General features: G+C 44.7%; 1 protein-coding gene across 1 annotated transcript; it reads right to left on the reverse strand.

Annotated features, from left to right (window-relative positions):
• Window positions 1-3750: 3750 nt before the first annotated feature.
• On the reverse strand, window positions 3751-13635 carry COIL (coilin). Its single transcript, XM_083727569.1, has 7 exons — window positions 13340-13635; window positions 10635-11799; window positions 9558-9644; window positions 8564-8611; window positions 6569-6638; window positions 5896-5984; window positions 3751-3962 (listed from the first exon to the last, which is right to left on the reverse strand). Exons 1-7 carry the CDS (start codon window positions 13597-13599, stop codon window positions 3873-3875), a joined length of 1809 nt encoding a protein of 602 aa, XP_083583695.1. The 5' UTR covers window positions 13600-13635; the 3' UTR covers window positions 3751-3872.
• Window positions 13636-16355: the final 2720 nt, after the last annotated feature.

The raw sequence follows: 16355 nt of genomic DNA on the forward strand, positions 1-16355 counted from the left end.
TAAATAGCTACCACTCCGGCGGGAAGGTAAAGGGCGTTTCTGTGCGCTGCTCTGGTTCGCCAGAAGCAGCTTAGTCATACTGGTCACATGACCTGGAAGCTGTATGCCGGCTCCCTCGGCCAATAAAGCGAGATGAGCGCCGCAACCCCAGAGTCGGTCACGACTGGACCTAATGGTCAGGGGTCCCTTTACCTTTACCTTACCACCGTATATGCATTACTCCGCCATCCATCAATGCCAAGTGATCAGCGTAAGGAAAATCATGTGATAAGACATGAACCAGTTCTTGGCACAGGAGGAATGTGTGTGTTTGTATAAAGGGGCACATCATTGTTCTATTTGCTCACATCATGTATCTTGCTGGTGACTAATCGCTCCCTCTAACAGCAAGCTCAGGTGGCGAGTGTTGGTAGGATGGGAACCAAGACAGGAGCAGAAGAGAATGCCACAGGGACCTTGAGGCTTGCAGATTTATTTTTTTTAAGTGGGGATTGATCCCCTCTCACCAGCCCAGTGAAGACAGTCTGCTTACTGCCGCTTAGGACGTAGGGAATTCTTGCAGTGGAGTTGTAGGAAAGAACAATCAGTTGGCCGCCTTGCACCCTTTGCAGTTTATAATACTCGCCAGTAGGGCTTCCCAAACTTGGGTCTCCAACTGCTGTTGAAGTGCAGACTGTTTGAGGACCGGGACATTTGCAGGGAAACCAAAATGCTTGTTTACAAAGCTATTGTACTACCAACCTTACTGTATGCTTGTGAAACATGGACCACTTATATGGACCACCATCTCCAACTCCTCGAAAGATTCCATCAACGGTGTCTCCAACAGATTTTACACATCACTTGGGAAGACAGGCGGACTAATGCCAGTGTACTTGAAGAAGCACAGATCACCAGTGTCGAAGCAATGATTCTTCAACATCAACTTCTTTGAACTGGTCATGTTGTGCAGATGTTTGATTATCGTCTTCCAAAGCAACTACACTATTCTGAACTTAAGAATAGAAAGTATAATGCTGGTGGTCAACAAAAGAGGTTTAAAGACTCTCTCAGGGCAAATCTTTAAAAGATGTAGTATAAACACCGACAACTGGGAAACACTGGCCTGCGAGCGCTCCAGTTGGAGAACAGCCTTTACCAAAGGTGTCATGGGTTTTGAAGATGCTCGAACTCAGGACAAAATGGAGAAATGCACTAAGAGGAAGGCATGCTTGGCAAAACCTCACCATGATCAACTCCCACCTAGAAACCTATGTCCCCTCTGTGGAAGGACACATGGATCCAGAATAGGCCTCCACAGTCACTTACGGACTCACTGTTAAGATTGTGTTCAAGGAAACCAATCTTACTTGGCTACAAGTGATCGCCAAAGCAGGACTACAATTCTCACCATCCCTATCTAGCAGGACTAATAATAATAATAATAATAATAATAATAATAATAATAATAATAATTTATTTATACCCCACCCATCTGGCTGAGTTTCCCCAGCCACTCTGAGCGGTGGTCAGGAATGATGGGACTTAATAGTCCAAAAACAGTTGGAGACCTAAATATGGGAGACTGTGCTCTGGAGGATACGGCTGGTTTCTTGCCCTAAATTGGGAGCCCTCTAGCTAAGGCATGTGGAGAACCTTAGGCTCTCCAGATGCTGCAGGACTACAACTCCTATTGGCCCCAGCAGGCATGGTCAGTAGCCAGAGATGATGGGAGATGTAGTTCAGCAACAACTGGAGGGCCTAAGGTTCCCTGTCCCCTGAGGCTACACCACAACATTTTGTTCCAAATCCCACTTGTTGGAATTGGATACCTTATGAATAAGACACCTGCCGAAATGCACAGGTGACATTCATGCCTAAAATAAATGCTGATATCCATGAGTTTCCCCACTCCTTTGCAACCTATGCATGTGCGGAGAAAACAATGTAAAAGCATAGCTGTCAACTTTCCCCTTTTTTAAGGGAAATTCCCTTATTCCAAATAGGATTCCTTGCAAGAAAAGGGAAAAGTTGGCAGCTATGTGTATGAGACGTTAGTTTAATTGGGAGTGGTGGAGAGAAGCACGCGTCCCACAAGTTTAGAGGCATTTTAAAAATTATGATCTGTCCTAGTGTTTGAACAACGGTGAACCCTAGCTCAAAGGTGGGGTTGCCACACTTTCATGACTCAGCACATGGCAGCAAGTTTCATGATGCTGCTCCAGCTCGTACTGTTTGTTGGCAAGTTCAGCTTGTGCTCTTGATAAGTTCAGCGGGAGGCGACACTGCAAACAGTAAGCAGTAAGAACGTGGGAAACAATATCACTTACCGTATTTTTCACTCTATAGGACACACCCGCCCATAGGACACACCTTGTTTTAGAGGGGGAGAACAAGAAAAAAAAATTTCTCCCCCTCTCTGCTCAGCGCCCCTTCAGGGAAGTGGCAGGAGAAATGGAGCCCCTTCTATTTCTCCTCCCGCTTGGCTGAAGGGGCGCTGCGCAGCTCTCTCTGTTGAAGCCGGCAGTCTTGCTCTCCCGGCTTCAGCGAAAGGAACCCAAAGTGTGCAGAGCGCAGTGGGAACTCGTGCTGCGCTGCACTCCAAAGGCTTCAGGCAGCTATCCCTGAAGCCTGGAGAGCGTGAGGGGTCGGTGCGCACTGACCCCTCTCGCTCTCCAGGCTTCAGCGAAAGCAATGCGTAGCCTCCGGAGCGTGGAGGGAGCGCTGCCTCTGCGCTTCTGAGGCTTTGCATTGCTATCGCTGAAGCCAAGGAGCCTGCATTCGCTCTATAGGACGCACACACATTTCCCCTTAATTTTTGGAGGGGGAAAAGTGCGTCCTATAGAGCGAAAAATACGGTAAATAATTTTTGCATTGTGCTAAATGCATAAGCAAAGTGAGTCAAGTGCTCGGTATGCAGTCACACTCACAATGCCCCCCCACCTGTGTAAGATACACCTATGTGAAAGGACATTTCTGAATTTTGTTCGGTGAGGCAGTTTGCTGCATGTAAAAGGTAAAAAGGTAAGGGACCCCTGGACAGTGAAGTCCACTCAAAGGTGACTATGGAGTTGCGGCCCTCATCTCGCTTTCAGGCCGAGGGAGCCGGTGTTTGTCCACAGACAGCTTTCTGGGTCACGTGTCAGCATGACTAAACCGCTTCTGGCGCAATGGAAGCCAGAGCGCATGGAAATGCCGTTTACCTTCCCGCCACAGCGGTACCTATTTATCTACTTGCGCTGGCGTGCTTTCGAACTGCTAGGTTGGCAGGAGCTGGGACAAAGCAACAGGAGCTCACCCCGTCGTGGGGATTCGAACTGCCAACCTGATCGGCAAGCCCAAGAGGCTCAGTGGTTTAGACCACAGCGCCACCTGCGTCCTTTACCTTTACTGCATGTATAGTTTAGCTTGCTAAAAGCCAACTTTTCCCTCCGTGAATGAGGAATGAGGAAGCCCTTGCAGACCGTTTGTGAGCTTTTACATCCATCATGGGCCAGCTAGGTTGCAGGAAGTATGTTTTGCATGTTTTCATAATACAATTGTATTACCTAATATTGGAGAAGTTCTTTCCTTCCCCTTTTATTTTACCCATGGGAAAGACTCCCAACGAAATGTTGACCTCCCTATTTTTCCCTTTAATGGAAAGGGCAGGGAGCAGATCAAGTTCCTCCACTGAAATAGACTCCATAGCTCTATGAAAATACATGGCTCTTAATGTAAACATCTCAGAACAAGCACCTGAACCATGGCACAAACTTTTCTTAAACCTCATTTCAGTTTTTGAAATCCTTTACTTTTTTTAGAAAAAACAACAACAGCAATTTGCATACACTATCTTCAGAAACAGAAGGACAGCATTTCACAGACTATTTACAGATGAGTAACTTCACAGCTTAGGGATTTCCATTTCCCGTACCTGATTCGTTATTCGGAGGATCAACTATTAGTCTGGGCTCAATCAACGCATCCCAACTTTCAGTTATCTAAGGGGGGGAAAATGCATGTCAGACTCAACATGAGCAGATCAGATACATGCCATTTCACCAGCATTAACCCTTTTAAATAAATTTAACGTGATTAAAGTATTTTGTATAATAAAATCAATTTTAACACACGCTTGCCCAAGAGACAAATTGCTGAACAAGACCTATGTCTGATAGCTTCGAGGCTGAATCGGTTTCTCTCCCTGGCTGCATTCAGGCATCATGATAAACATGGCAGGAATGAGTCTAAGCAAGCCTGAGGGTTCCTCCCATTTCCCATGGCGTGTGACCATCAGGAGATCACAAGCCTTCACTTCTTATTTCAATCAACCTGTGGTTAATCTCTATGATTTATTGAAACAAGCCAGCTTTTGTGTACCTTGTTTGAAGTTGCCTCATTTCAAGCAAACAATAATTCGGGGGGGGGGGGGACGGGACGGGACAGATTGTCAGGGCTGAATGACACATAAAGCTGCAGTTCATTAAAAGCAGAACCAAAAGCTTCCAATCTCATCCCTGCTGCCACGTTGGATAAGGCGTGTGTTAAACCCAAAGGTCACCTAGGCTTCTTCCTATCGCAATAATGTCAAAATGATTGCATGCTCTAAGTTAAAACAGTAGACAAAGTGCCAGCACTTTAGTATACTTGCATTGATTAAGCAGTATTTCGTTTGTATACAACATCTGAAACAATGCAGACTTCTATAAATATTAAAAATAGGGAACTAGACAAAGAGTTTGTATTGGTACCAGTTATTTTCTTGGTGTGATATTTAGTGTCTTAACAGGAAAACCAGTGAAACCAATGGACTGATTTCATTTGGTCCGCTTTGAGTATGAGGGTTGCATTCAACACAGCACAAATACAATTGTTCCGTAAGTGAGAGGATTTCTCCTTGCGCAACGTCATGTTTTCCCTTCTCCTCCCCTCAATTTGTTGCAAGGGTTCCCCCAACCTTCCAGAGCAGATTTGGTGAGGGCACAGAAAAGTCCTTGCACTAATGGTAAATTTTGCACTAAAATGACTAGTTAGTTGAACGCTGCCCCAAATTATTTGGATATTGCCCTTCAAACACATTAATAATAATAATAATAATAATAATAATAATAATAATAATAATGATTTATACCTCGCCCTCTCCGGCCAGAGCCAGGCTCAGGGCGGCTAACACCAGTAAAATTACAGTAAAAACATAATGGGGGGGGAGCCAATTTAAAATACAGGTTAAAATGCAATTTAAAATGCAGCCTCATTTTAAAAGTAGCCCATAGATCAAAACTATAAGGGGAGAGAAACATAAGGGTCATACTGAGTCCAAACCAAAGGCCTGGTGGAACAGCTCTGTCTTGCAGGCCCTGCGGGAAGATGTCAAGTCCCGCAGGGCCCTAGACTCTTGTGAGGGAGTGTACCACCAAGTTGGGGCCAGTACTGAAAAGGCCCTGGCCCTAGTTAAGACTATTCTAATCACCTTGCGACTTGGGACCTCCCAAATGTTGTTATTTGTGGACCTTAAGGTCCTCCGCGGGGCATAGCAGGAGAGGCGGTCCTGTAGGTACCTGGGTCCTAGGCCTCCTCTATAAGGAGAATACACTTCCAATGTGGATGAAAACCCTCCAGCACAGAGAATTCCAGCAGGGCTCAAGAGAGCTCTGTTCCCTTACACCTCCTCCAAACACACCTTGGCACATACAAATGCTGTATTACAGGCAGTTGGGGGGGACAGTCTGGGACACCTCTCCTCTCTCCTCCAGCCTGTCCTATAAGGCAAGTAACTTGCAGTGCAAAGGGTTGAGAATCCTTCATGCACAGAGACACTGCAATTGAGTAGAGAATGGAATGTGCCCTACTAACATGGTAAAATATAAAAGGTCATTGGAATAATTTTAAAGGAGGCTCCTGCAAATTAATTTCAAGAAAGTGCTACCCCCATACCTTCCTATCATGAGATACAGCATATTCTATTCTTTCGGCTCCATCTGCAGACTGGTAAACCAGATCAAACTTCCCTGGCTCTTTTGAAACTTAAAAGAAGAAACAAAAACCACAACAAATACAATTAGAACATTTGTACAAAAGTTTGGAGGTACTTAGAATGTGACTGAAAGTTGCAAGGGTGGTTACATATATAATTGTGGCTGCAATCCTATAACCACTTTCCTGGGAGTTTTAACACAGTGGGACTTATTTCTGATGCATAAACAATCGCATTGTAATGGGCAGTTAAAGCAGAATGGTGTACAATTAGTAAAGAAAGGTCATCTTTAAAAGAGAAGTTGCTGCCTTTCATATGAGAAAATATACTGGGATGTAGCCAATATTAGTTGTGAGAGCAGAACCACTGAAATGAGTGAACATGACTAACTCAGGTCATAGAATCATAGAATTATAGAGTTGGAAGAGACCCTAAGGATCATTTAGTCCAACCCCCCACAATGCAGGAATATGCAGCTGTATCATATGGGGATCAAACCTCCAGCCTTGGTGTTATCAGAACCACACTCTAAACAACTGAGCTATCCATTAATTTCAGTGGGTTTACTCCAAGTAGAACTTGCTTGAATACAACCCATAGTCACATTCAACTCTGAAGTTGTGTATCTCTTACCTGATGAGAAAGAAAGAATTTCAAGTTCTAGCTGTTTGTTAGCAGGATTCCAACTGACAATTTTTCCTTCCTTGAAAAAGAAAAAAAAGAAAAAGGAGGAAAAGCGCTGTTTATTCTAGATCGAGAGCAAATGGACAAATGTCATCTGTCCCACATTTCAATCCTGTACAAATTGCAATAAGGTAAAGGTAAAGGGACCCCTAACCATTAGTTCCAGTCGTGGCCGACTCTGGAGTTGCGGCACTCATCTCGCTTTATTAACCAAGGGAGCCGGTGTACAGATTCTGGGTCATGTGGCCAGCATGACTAAGCTGCTTGTGGCGAACCAGAGCAGCGCACGGAAACACCATTTACCTTCCCGCCGGAGCGGTACCTATTTATCTACTTGCACTTTGACGTGCTTTCGAACTGCTAGGTTGGCAGGAGCTGGGACAGAGCAACAGGAGCTCACCCCGTCGCGGGGATTCGAACTGCCAACCTTCTGATCAGCAAGTCCTAGGCTCTGTGGTTTAACCCACAGCGCCACCCGCGTCCCACAAATTGCAATAGATCGGCATAAATCATTAGAATGCCATTATATACATAAGTCAGTTCTGAATGCTCCGTCACACTCAAGGGTGATCCAGGAACAGAATTCATGGACGGGGCTAAAGATAAGAGCAGGCTTGATTCTCAGTAGCAGGCTCAACAGAGATAGAGCAGCATTAGTCCATGCCTGATCTGCCTTTGTCTATCACATGTACAGTGAATTAGTACCATTTGTTCCTATGGGGGAAAATAACCTTTGAACTGAAAAGACACTGTTGTAGCAAGGGCAAAACCTGATTTTTTCTCCTTTAACCTCCTTTAAAGGCAGGGATCCCCACACAGGAATGCAGTATGTGTAACAAGTTCACACTCAAGAATTGAATCGGAAGCCAGGATAAGCACAGAAGCAGCTTCAAAATCTAAACTGCTCTTATGGAAGAAACTGCTCCCTGTCAAGAAAATGGAGTCATTCCAGAGCATTCCCCACCCCATCAGGAGCTGAGAACGCTCCTTTACTTTCTCCTAAGTAACTGAATACCCCCCTGCACAGGCTTCTGGCTATACACCAGGGTTTCTCAAACTTGGGTCCCCAGCTGTTTTTGGACTACAACTCCCATCACCCTGAGCTAGCAGGACCAGTGGCCAGGGATGATGGAAATTGTAGTCCAAAAACAGCTGGAGACCTAAGTTTGGGAAACCCTGGTATGCACTATGAGACTGTATGGTACAATGGTTATAGAGTGTTGGCCTATGGCCTGGGAGACCAGAGCTTGAACTAAGCCATGGAGCTCCCTGGGTGACCTTGGGACAGTCACCATCTTCCAGACTATCCTACTTCTCAAGGTTTTTGTAAGGATAAAACGGGGAGGGGAGACTCATCTGCGTTGCCTTGAGCTCCACGGAGTAACAGGCAATATATAAATGAAACAAATAATCTGGATTCTTTCCTGCATACTGACGAATTCTTAGCGAATGTATACAAAGTTTGTGGAATGTTCATTTCTTTCATTAAGCCACACAAAGCAGAAGCTCATTCGGGAGATGAAGGCTCCCCCACTGGCAAAAGGTTAGCATGTTTCTCTCCCCCCCCCCCCCCAGCTCCTGGGCATTAAACATATGATACTATCTAGTGGATTTTCTTGGGATTGTTCCCTTCCACGCTATGATTCTAAGAGCTTGGTGAATCCAAATTTGAACTTTGCAACCTTCTGATGTGTCTCGTGTTCTTAACCGTTATTAGAATAAGCAATGAGAAATGGGAATATTAAAAGGCCAAGATGCAATCTAGCTAAAAAAAAAAAAAACACCACCGAAACACAAAGGGAAGCTTTTAATGTTTAATAGGTTATTGTATTTTAGTGTTCTGTTGGAAGCCGGCCAGAGTGGCTGGGGAAACCCAGCCAGATGGGCAGGGTATAAATAAATTATGATGATGATGATGATTACAATGAACAGTAGTCTCAATACCTTATAATCAGATACTTCAGGAGTGTAATTTTCAGTTAGCTCCAAAAGCTGTTAAGAGAAAATCAAACAGAAAGCATGAGACAAGATGGTAATCCTTTTCTTTTTCTGGAAAAGCAACACAATTCCAACAAAAGAAGAATGGTTATTAAAATTAAGTGAGTATCTCAAACTAGTAAAACTAACAGAATTAGTAAGAAACCAACCAAGTGGAAAATCAGGAGAGAATGGGATGTCTTTGCAGATTATATGAGAAAAGCAGGTTCCCATAATTATGATTGGCTTAGCCTGCATTAAAAACAACACAGGTAAACAAATTGTCTCTCCAAAATGTATAAAATGATTACAGACAACCAAGATATGAGATTATAGGAACCGTACAGTGGTCAAAGGAAGTAAATCTTTTTATTTTATTTTATTTCTTTGATGTATTTTTTCTTTCTTCTTTACTTTTTCTATTTCAAGTTCTGTATATTTGGTATTTTTTGACATTTTGGTATTTTTGTTTCATAATGTATTTTCTTTTGTATGTATGTAATATGTATAAAGCAATTAAAAAGCAGCAAAAATAAGCTGGTAATCCCAAGTGATGTCGTCCAAATAAGGTTGCAATCCGAACTCCACTTACCTGGGAATAAGACCCAATGAATGCAAAAGGATTTACTTCTGAGGAGACATGGTTAGAATTGCACTGTAAGTCCCTACAGCAAATAGGCGAGAATATGACCTTTCAAGAATCATAGCAGCCTAAAACAGATGCTTGAGGAGTGAAAGACTTCATGCCAGAACTACATTAACACTACAAGTGTGTATTTTTTAGTCTACCTCACCCAACAGAATGTGCTAACACACTCATCCTAAGTCTTGACTCCAGCCCTCAAATTCCTGCCAATATTAGTAGTGTCTTCCCTCCATACAGCTTGCAAGATGACAGAAGAGCAGGATAAAAACTATCTAAGCAAGAAGCGAGGATCAAAAATGTTTTGAGATTTCATACCTTGAAGGCAATTTTCTCTCCTACTTGTGGAGGAGCAGCTAATAGAGGCAATATGCTGTAGTCCTTCTTGGGAGCTTCTGGTGGATTCTGTGAAACAATGATTAAATATATTATCACCCACAATCAAACCCAGTAAAGAGCATTAATGTGATATAGAGGGCAAAAGACGGCAGGGGGAAACTGCAGGAAAAAACAGAGGCAATGAGAGAACTTCCACATGGAGATGCACTCTACCTGGGTTCCAGATACGGGGAACAACCAGGGATGGAAAGCCACCGCCTTCATGTCCTCCTTGTCAGGTTTCAAAGGTATCTATATTTCCTCTGCAGGTGACAAAATGTGAAACCCAGTGCTGCTGTTCCAATTGCTGAAAGTCTTCTGGGGCTGTGGAAGTGTCTGCTAACATCTGGAAAAAGTTTTCTTTCTCTATAACCTTCAGGTCTTAAGATCAGCAGAGGGGAAGCCACTGCCCTCAGAAGTTTTGGGGAGAGATCTGGGAGAGGGCAATATCTGTGGCAGCCCCTAAGTTGTGGAATTCCCTTCCCACACATATGCTAAAGACACACCTCTTCATCTTGGTTTTTGACACCCAAGGTACACGTTTAGGTCCACTCTACTCTTCTGATTTTAAATTGCTTTACCAGAGACCTTATGGTGAAGGGTAGTTAAGAAATAATAATAATAGTAATAATAATAATAATCATAATCATTCCCTTTTTCCAATTCCCATCACCTCCTTCCATGCTGCCCTGCAGAGTACCTCAACTCCCTGGAACAGATTTCCAGGGGACTGCAGTAGAAAATCAGCGAAAAACCATCTCCCTTTCTCTTAAGCTAAACCCTTTCTGCATGCAGAATGGCAGCACTGGATTTCTTCACTCACAATGCTCAATTTGTGGGCTACTATTTTGTACGTAATTTAGGGTGTAGGCAGGGTCACCACAATCACACTAACAGTTACACGCTTTGCTTTACACCCGTTGTTTCTTTTAATTTTGTGAGTTATCAAACAGTGTTCCATCGAGAAGTACATCACGTGTCACGGAGACAAAAGCAGGCCGTCGCCAGCAGACTCACCTGTATAATAACGGAAGAGTTTGTTGCTACTTCGTGCAACTGTTGCTGCTTTTGCTGCTCACCGTTGTAATTGTGGAAGAAGTTAGGATTCTCTCCCCTTCCTCTTCCCCGGCCCCTCATCATCCCACGACATCCACGGACCCTAGGCCCTCTCCAAAAGGGGTTTTCTCCTCTGCCACGACCCCTTCTGCTGTCGCTGGGACTTATTTCTGGTCCACAAGTGACAGCTGGTAGTTGTTTCCCGCCATTCCCTCCCAGCGTCTGACTGACTGCAGAATTTGTCTTGGGTTTCTTAGCAGTGCAAGCCTCCGAGTCTGAGCTATCAGATTCTGAAGAGGAGCTTTTAGGTTTGCTCCTTGAAGCTGGGCCTCCCGCAGTTCCTTGACTATTATATGGCTGCTTACTTTTCAAGTTATTGCTCTTCTGCTCCTCCTGCTCTCCTGAAGTAGAATCTGAATCTGAACTTGAGGACGGGCTCTTGGTTTTTTTACTACATGCTGCCTTAGGAGGATTGATGCCTTTAGCGGCAACTTTACCAGCCGATTTCACAGAAGAAGCCAGTTGTGGTTTGTTTAGGTGCTGTGATGCCACCTTAGTTTGATGCGAGTGTTTTCGTTTTGCATCTGCTATATTGTGGTCACTCTCGCTTGATGAAGTGGAAGAGTCGCTTGAGGTTTCCTGTTTCTTTGTGCCAGACTGTGCTACTGGGGTTTTCGCTGCACTTTTTTGGCCGGGGCTCAAAGAAAAAGTCTTGTTGGTCCTTTGTGAACTGTTATTTATTTCTATGGCTTTTTCTTTTCTCCTTTTCTTTTTATCTCTAGCTGCCCCCTGCTCTTTTTCCCGGTCAACCTTTTTTTTAAGCTTCTTGGAATGGCAAGTTCTATCATCGCTCTCGCTGTCTGTGGCAGAGGATCTTCCGATTGCGTTTTTCCTTTTCTTAAGCGCCTTTGGGTCCCGAATGTTTGCAGCGCTCTCTTCCTGACAAGAAAGACGCTCACAGTTCCATTTGCCCTTCTTTCTTTTTCTGTGACCTTCATTTTCGCTGTCAGAATCTTTCACTTCCAACTTCTGCTGGCGTCGTTTCCTTCGTTTTTTTGATTGGTTACTAAAACCGTTGGCAATTTTATCATTGTCTTCTTCCTCAATAACTTCCTCCAATTTGACTCTGTCGGGATATCATGCAAGAGAAAGTTCTGTTATGATCATGGCATCATTTATACATTGTTACTCTAAAAACATCCATTTGTGCCAAACTTTAATCCTACACTGGCAAAGAAATCTTAGGGATTTCAGTTGAACAACCTGTTTGCAGTGTGTGTTTCATGTTCCTTTTTAACCAAGTATTTGGTTGATCTGTTTGGCATCCTATACCCTTTTAAAATGTGGCTCTTTTCTGAGGTTTTTTTAATTGGGTTGCTCTTTTTATTCTGATTATATATGTTGTGATATTTTCTGTGAACTGCCCTGAGACCTCCAGGGATTGGTGGTATAGAAACTCAATAAATAATAACTTTTAGCTAGTAACAGTATGCATAGTGCAGGCATGGCCAAACGTGGCCCTCCAGATGTCTGGGGACTACAATTCCCATCATCCCTGACCAATGGTCCTGTTAGCTTAAGGTTACCAGATTTTTTTCAATGAATCCAGGGGCACTTTTCAACTTCAATGGATTTTGTATGGGGACTGATTTGTAGAAATGGGGACTGTCCCCAGGAAACGTGGACAACTGGTAACCTTATGTTAGCTAGGGATGATGGGAGTTGTAGTCCCAAAACCTCTGGAGGGCCAAGTTTGGCTATGCCTGGCATAGTGCGTATGTGTAAAAGCTATCTGTAACGGCCAAGTATAACCTGGAGTTCATACTTTGGAGTGTTTTTTGCCACTACCGTTCCTTTTTAACCAGGCCTTTGGTTGATCTGTTTGACATTCTATACTCTTTTAAAATGCGTCTCTTTTTGGGGTGGGGGTGGGGTTGATATTGGGTTGCTCTTTTTATTCTGATTACAGTGGTACCTCGGGTTAAGTACTTAATTCATTCCGGAGGTCCGTTCTTAACCTGAAACTGTTCTTAACCTGAAGCACCACTTTAACTAATGGGGCCTCCTGCTGCTGCCGCGCCACTGGAGCACAATTTCTGTTCTCATCCTGAAGCAAAGTTCTTAACCTGAGGTGCTATTTCTGGGTTAGTGGAGTCTGTAACCTGAAGTGTTTGTAACCTGAAGCATATGTAACCTGAGGTACCACTGTATATATGTTATGACCTTTTCTGTGAACCACCGGGTATAGAGACCTCCGGGTATGGAGCGGTCTATAAACTCAAGCGATAAAATAATAAAATAATAAAAATACCTTCTGAGCTCCAGATGGGGGCGGGGAGTCCTCCCACCCCACCCCCAATTGTCCCGTCCTGTATTTTGCCAGAACAAAGGGGCAGGGAACCCCCCAGCGGTTCTCAACCTGTGGGTCCCCAGATGTTGTTGGACTACAACTCCCATCATCCCTGAGCTCTAGGGTGATGGGAGTCGTAGTCCAACAACATCTGGGGACCCACAGGTTGAGAAAGGCTGCCCCTAAACATAAGCCACCTGCTGGTTCGTTCACGGTGGGGCGGGTTGGGGGGCGCGAGGGCGACTCTCACTCCCACCCCGACCCCCACCTACCCAGCCCTCTTTCTCCCCCCCCCCAGCCCCGCTCTGAGCCCCACCGGAGAGAGTCGTTGTCCCGCACAATCCTGGCGCTCTCGGTGGGCGGCAGCAGCGCGCCGTCGAGGAAGAGGCTGAGCTTGGCGCGGCGGCTGAAGCCGAACTTGTCCCGGACGAGGCTGCTCAGGTCGGTGACGAGGCGCACCTGGCGGGGCTCCAGGAGCAGCCAGCACAGCCCACAGGCCGGCGTCCCCGGGGGAGGGTAGTCGAAGAGCAGCCGGAGGCGCACGGGGGCCTCGCAGCCGCCGCTGGCCGCCGCCATCTTGGTGAGGGCGGGAGAGGAAGGTCGGGGAAAGGGAGAGTGGGAGGAGCCTCCGCTACGGCGCCCCGCGAGGGACGAAAAGGGAGGAAGCTATTGTCGGAGCACGCCGTTCTTTTTCTGATTTCACATTACGCTTTATTGCTTTTAAAAGTTGCAAGCAGCATGCGTCCTATACACTGATTAAATAGTAAGAATCACAACCTTTCACATATATGCGTGTGAGAGAAAGAGGTGGACATTTAAAAAAAATTAAGATTTCCCCCAGCACTTTATGTTTCAGTGCATTAGCAAACAAACAAAAAAAGAGGACTGGATATCAATTGCAAATGCAATCTTAGGCAACATCGCTGGGACGCTAGGAAGGGGTAAAACCCGGCGACCGTGCAATCGACGCTGTGCTTGTTTTATTTATTTATTTATACCCAACCCATCTGGCTGGGTTTCCCCAGCCACTCTGGGTGGCTCTCAACAGAATATTTAAAACACAATAAAATATCAGACGTTAAAAACTTCCCTAAACAGAGCTGCCATCAGATGTCTTCTAAAAGTCAGATAGTTGTTTTATTTCCTTGGCATCTGGTGGGAGGGTTTAAAGACTCTCTCAAGACAAATCTTAAAAAAAAAGTATAAACACCGACAACTGGGAAACACTGGCCTGCGAGCGCTCTAATTGGAGAACAGCCTTTTACCAAAGGTGTCGTGGACTTTGAAGACTCTCGAACTCAGGACGAAAACGAGAAACATGCTAAGAGGAAGGCAGACTTGGCAAACCCTCACCATGATCAACTCTTGTCCGGAAACCTATGTCCCCACTGTGGAAGGACGTGTGGAGCCAGAATTGGCCTCCACTGTCACTTAGGGACTCACTGTTAAGACCGTGTTCATGGAAGACAATCTTACTCAGCTACAAGTCATCTACAAAAAGAAAGAAGCTTGTTTAGGAAGCAAAACATTTATTTAGGGATTTTTCCTTAAAAGACAAACAAAAAACCACAACCCTACAAGACAGATGTTGCATTGTGTTTTGTTTGCTGTCATCTTTTCTGAAAAGGAGTGCAAGGGTTCGAGCTGAAATTCACCTTTGTCCTTCAAATGCAGAATGCGGGCCTGAATATTCACTGCGACTTGCTCCGATGTTTCTGGGTTCATATCCCATTATGTTGTATTTGCCTTTGAAAATGGGTTGAGGGGCAAGAGCTCGTAGTCCAACCTAAAATTTAGCACGGTGCCCTGAATGTGTATACTGTACCAATTTTCACCCCAATAGCTCAGGGTTTCATGGCTTTGCCACATGAAACCAGCTTATAAGTGGAATGCTAAATGGAAGAGTAAACTGAAGGCCTCGTTTTGCTCATCCGATAAAACCAATTAGTTGCAATGTTCATGACTCAAAACTAGGAAGCACCAAAGTTCTCCATAACTGGTTGCAGCTAAGGTAGTAGTTCTCATGAATATGAAACAGAAAGCAACCCAGATCAGCAAGCATTATAAGAGTAGCTGCAGACCCTTCACGGTTCAAGTGAAGTTCGTCTGTTTGCATAATTTATGCAGTTTGTAGGAGCAAATAATCACATTATTCTCCATTCAGGCTTGAAGATTGTCTCCTGGTTTCTCTGGAAAGTGGCTGGAACAGCTGGGTTGTGCTTTATGTGTGTTGTTGTTGTTGTTGTGTGTTTGTTGGTCCGGGACATAGAAGCAGCGTTGTAGGTTTTGCATTGTAAGGAGGCAATCCAGATCCTTTTGGAATTAACCAAAGAGCTCTCCCAGAGCTTTTAAATAGTTTTGGTTTCCATGCCAAGTTTTACTGGAAGAACTTTGCAAAGTAACTCTGCTGTTCGCTCAGAGCACATGGGCCGGGTAAAAATAAAATACTACTAATAACAATAATTTCTTCAAAAGGATTTATGGCAATGCCTTTGGTTGTCAGCTGACGGGGGGGGGGGGAGAAACCCTGGTTAATTTCTGCATGTTTAACAGCCTAATGTCTCGAGCTGCTGTTAAAGGCACGGGGGCCGGTTAAAATGTGCAAACCCTAAGAATTAATGGATTTAAACTGAGGGCTTCTCATAATGCTAATGCCGGCATGCCAAGGCCAGCATAAATGCAAGGAACGTGCTGGCTCACCATATCACAAAAGCATGTAAAGAAAAAAGTGATCCTATGAGACAGTTAGAACCTTGTACAGACTATCTGCAGCATGTTTGGAAAACAGGAGTTTGTGGCATGTAGAAAACATGCAAACAGAACTCCTTAATCGTAGGCAGAGATATGGGCCTTCTTTTCTCAAACAACACTTTAAAAAAAGAAGAAAAAAAATTAGTGGCACATTCGAATTTCTGGGACAAGTGCTGTGTCTAGAGTGCTCATCCCCTCCCCCCCCTTCAATGCCTTTTTAAAGTAGTCTTGACATCAGTAGATTGATCTTTGCTGTGGGGAGGGCACACACCTACAGCCCTCCAGGTGTTGTTTCAGCTGGGGCTTATGGGAATTGAAGTCCCACAACATCTGTAGGGCCACAGAGCAGCCACTCCTGCTTTCTAGACTTAGGTTGGCATAAGTGTCTGTCTCGGGAAACAATGGGGCGCGCCTCTGGGGGTGAAGCCAAACCACTAGGGGAACTGTAAAGGTAAAGGACCCCTGGACAGTTAAGTCCAGTCAAAGGCGACTATGGGGTTGTGGGCGGTGCTCATCTTACTTTCAGGCCGAAGGAGTTGGCGTTTGTCCACAGACAGCTTTCTGGGTCATGTGGCCAGCAT

The sequence above is a fragment of the Podarcis gaigeae genome (genome assembly GCF_964106915.1).
Source record: "Podarcis gaigeae genome assembly, chromosome: 2".
In the NCBI taxonomy this organism is placed as follows: domain Eukaryota; kingdom Metazoa; phylum Chordata; class Lepidosauria; order Squamata; family Lacertidae; genus Podarcis; species Podarcis gaigeae.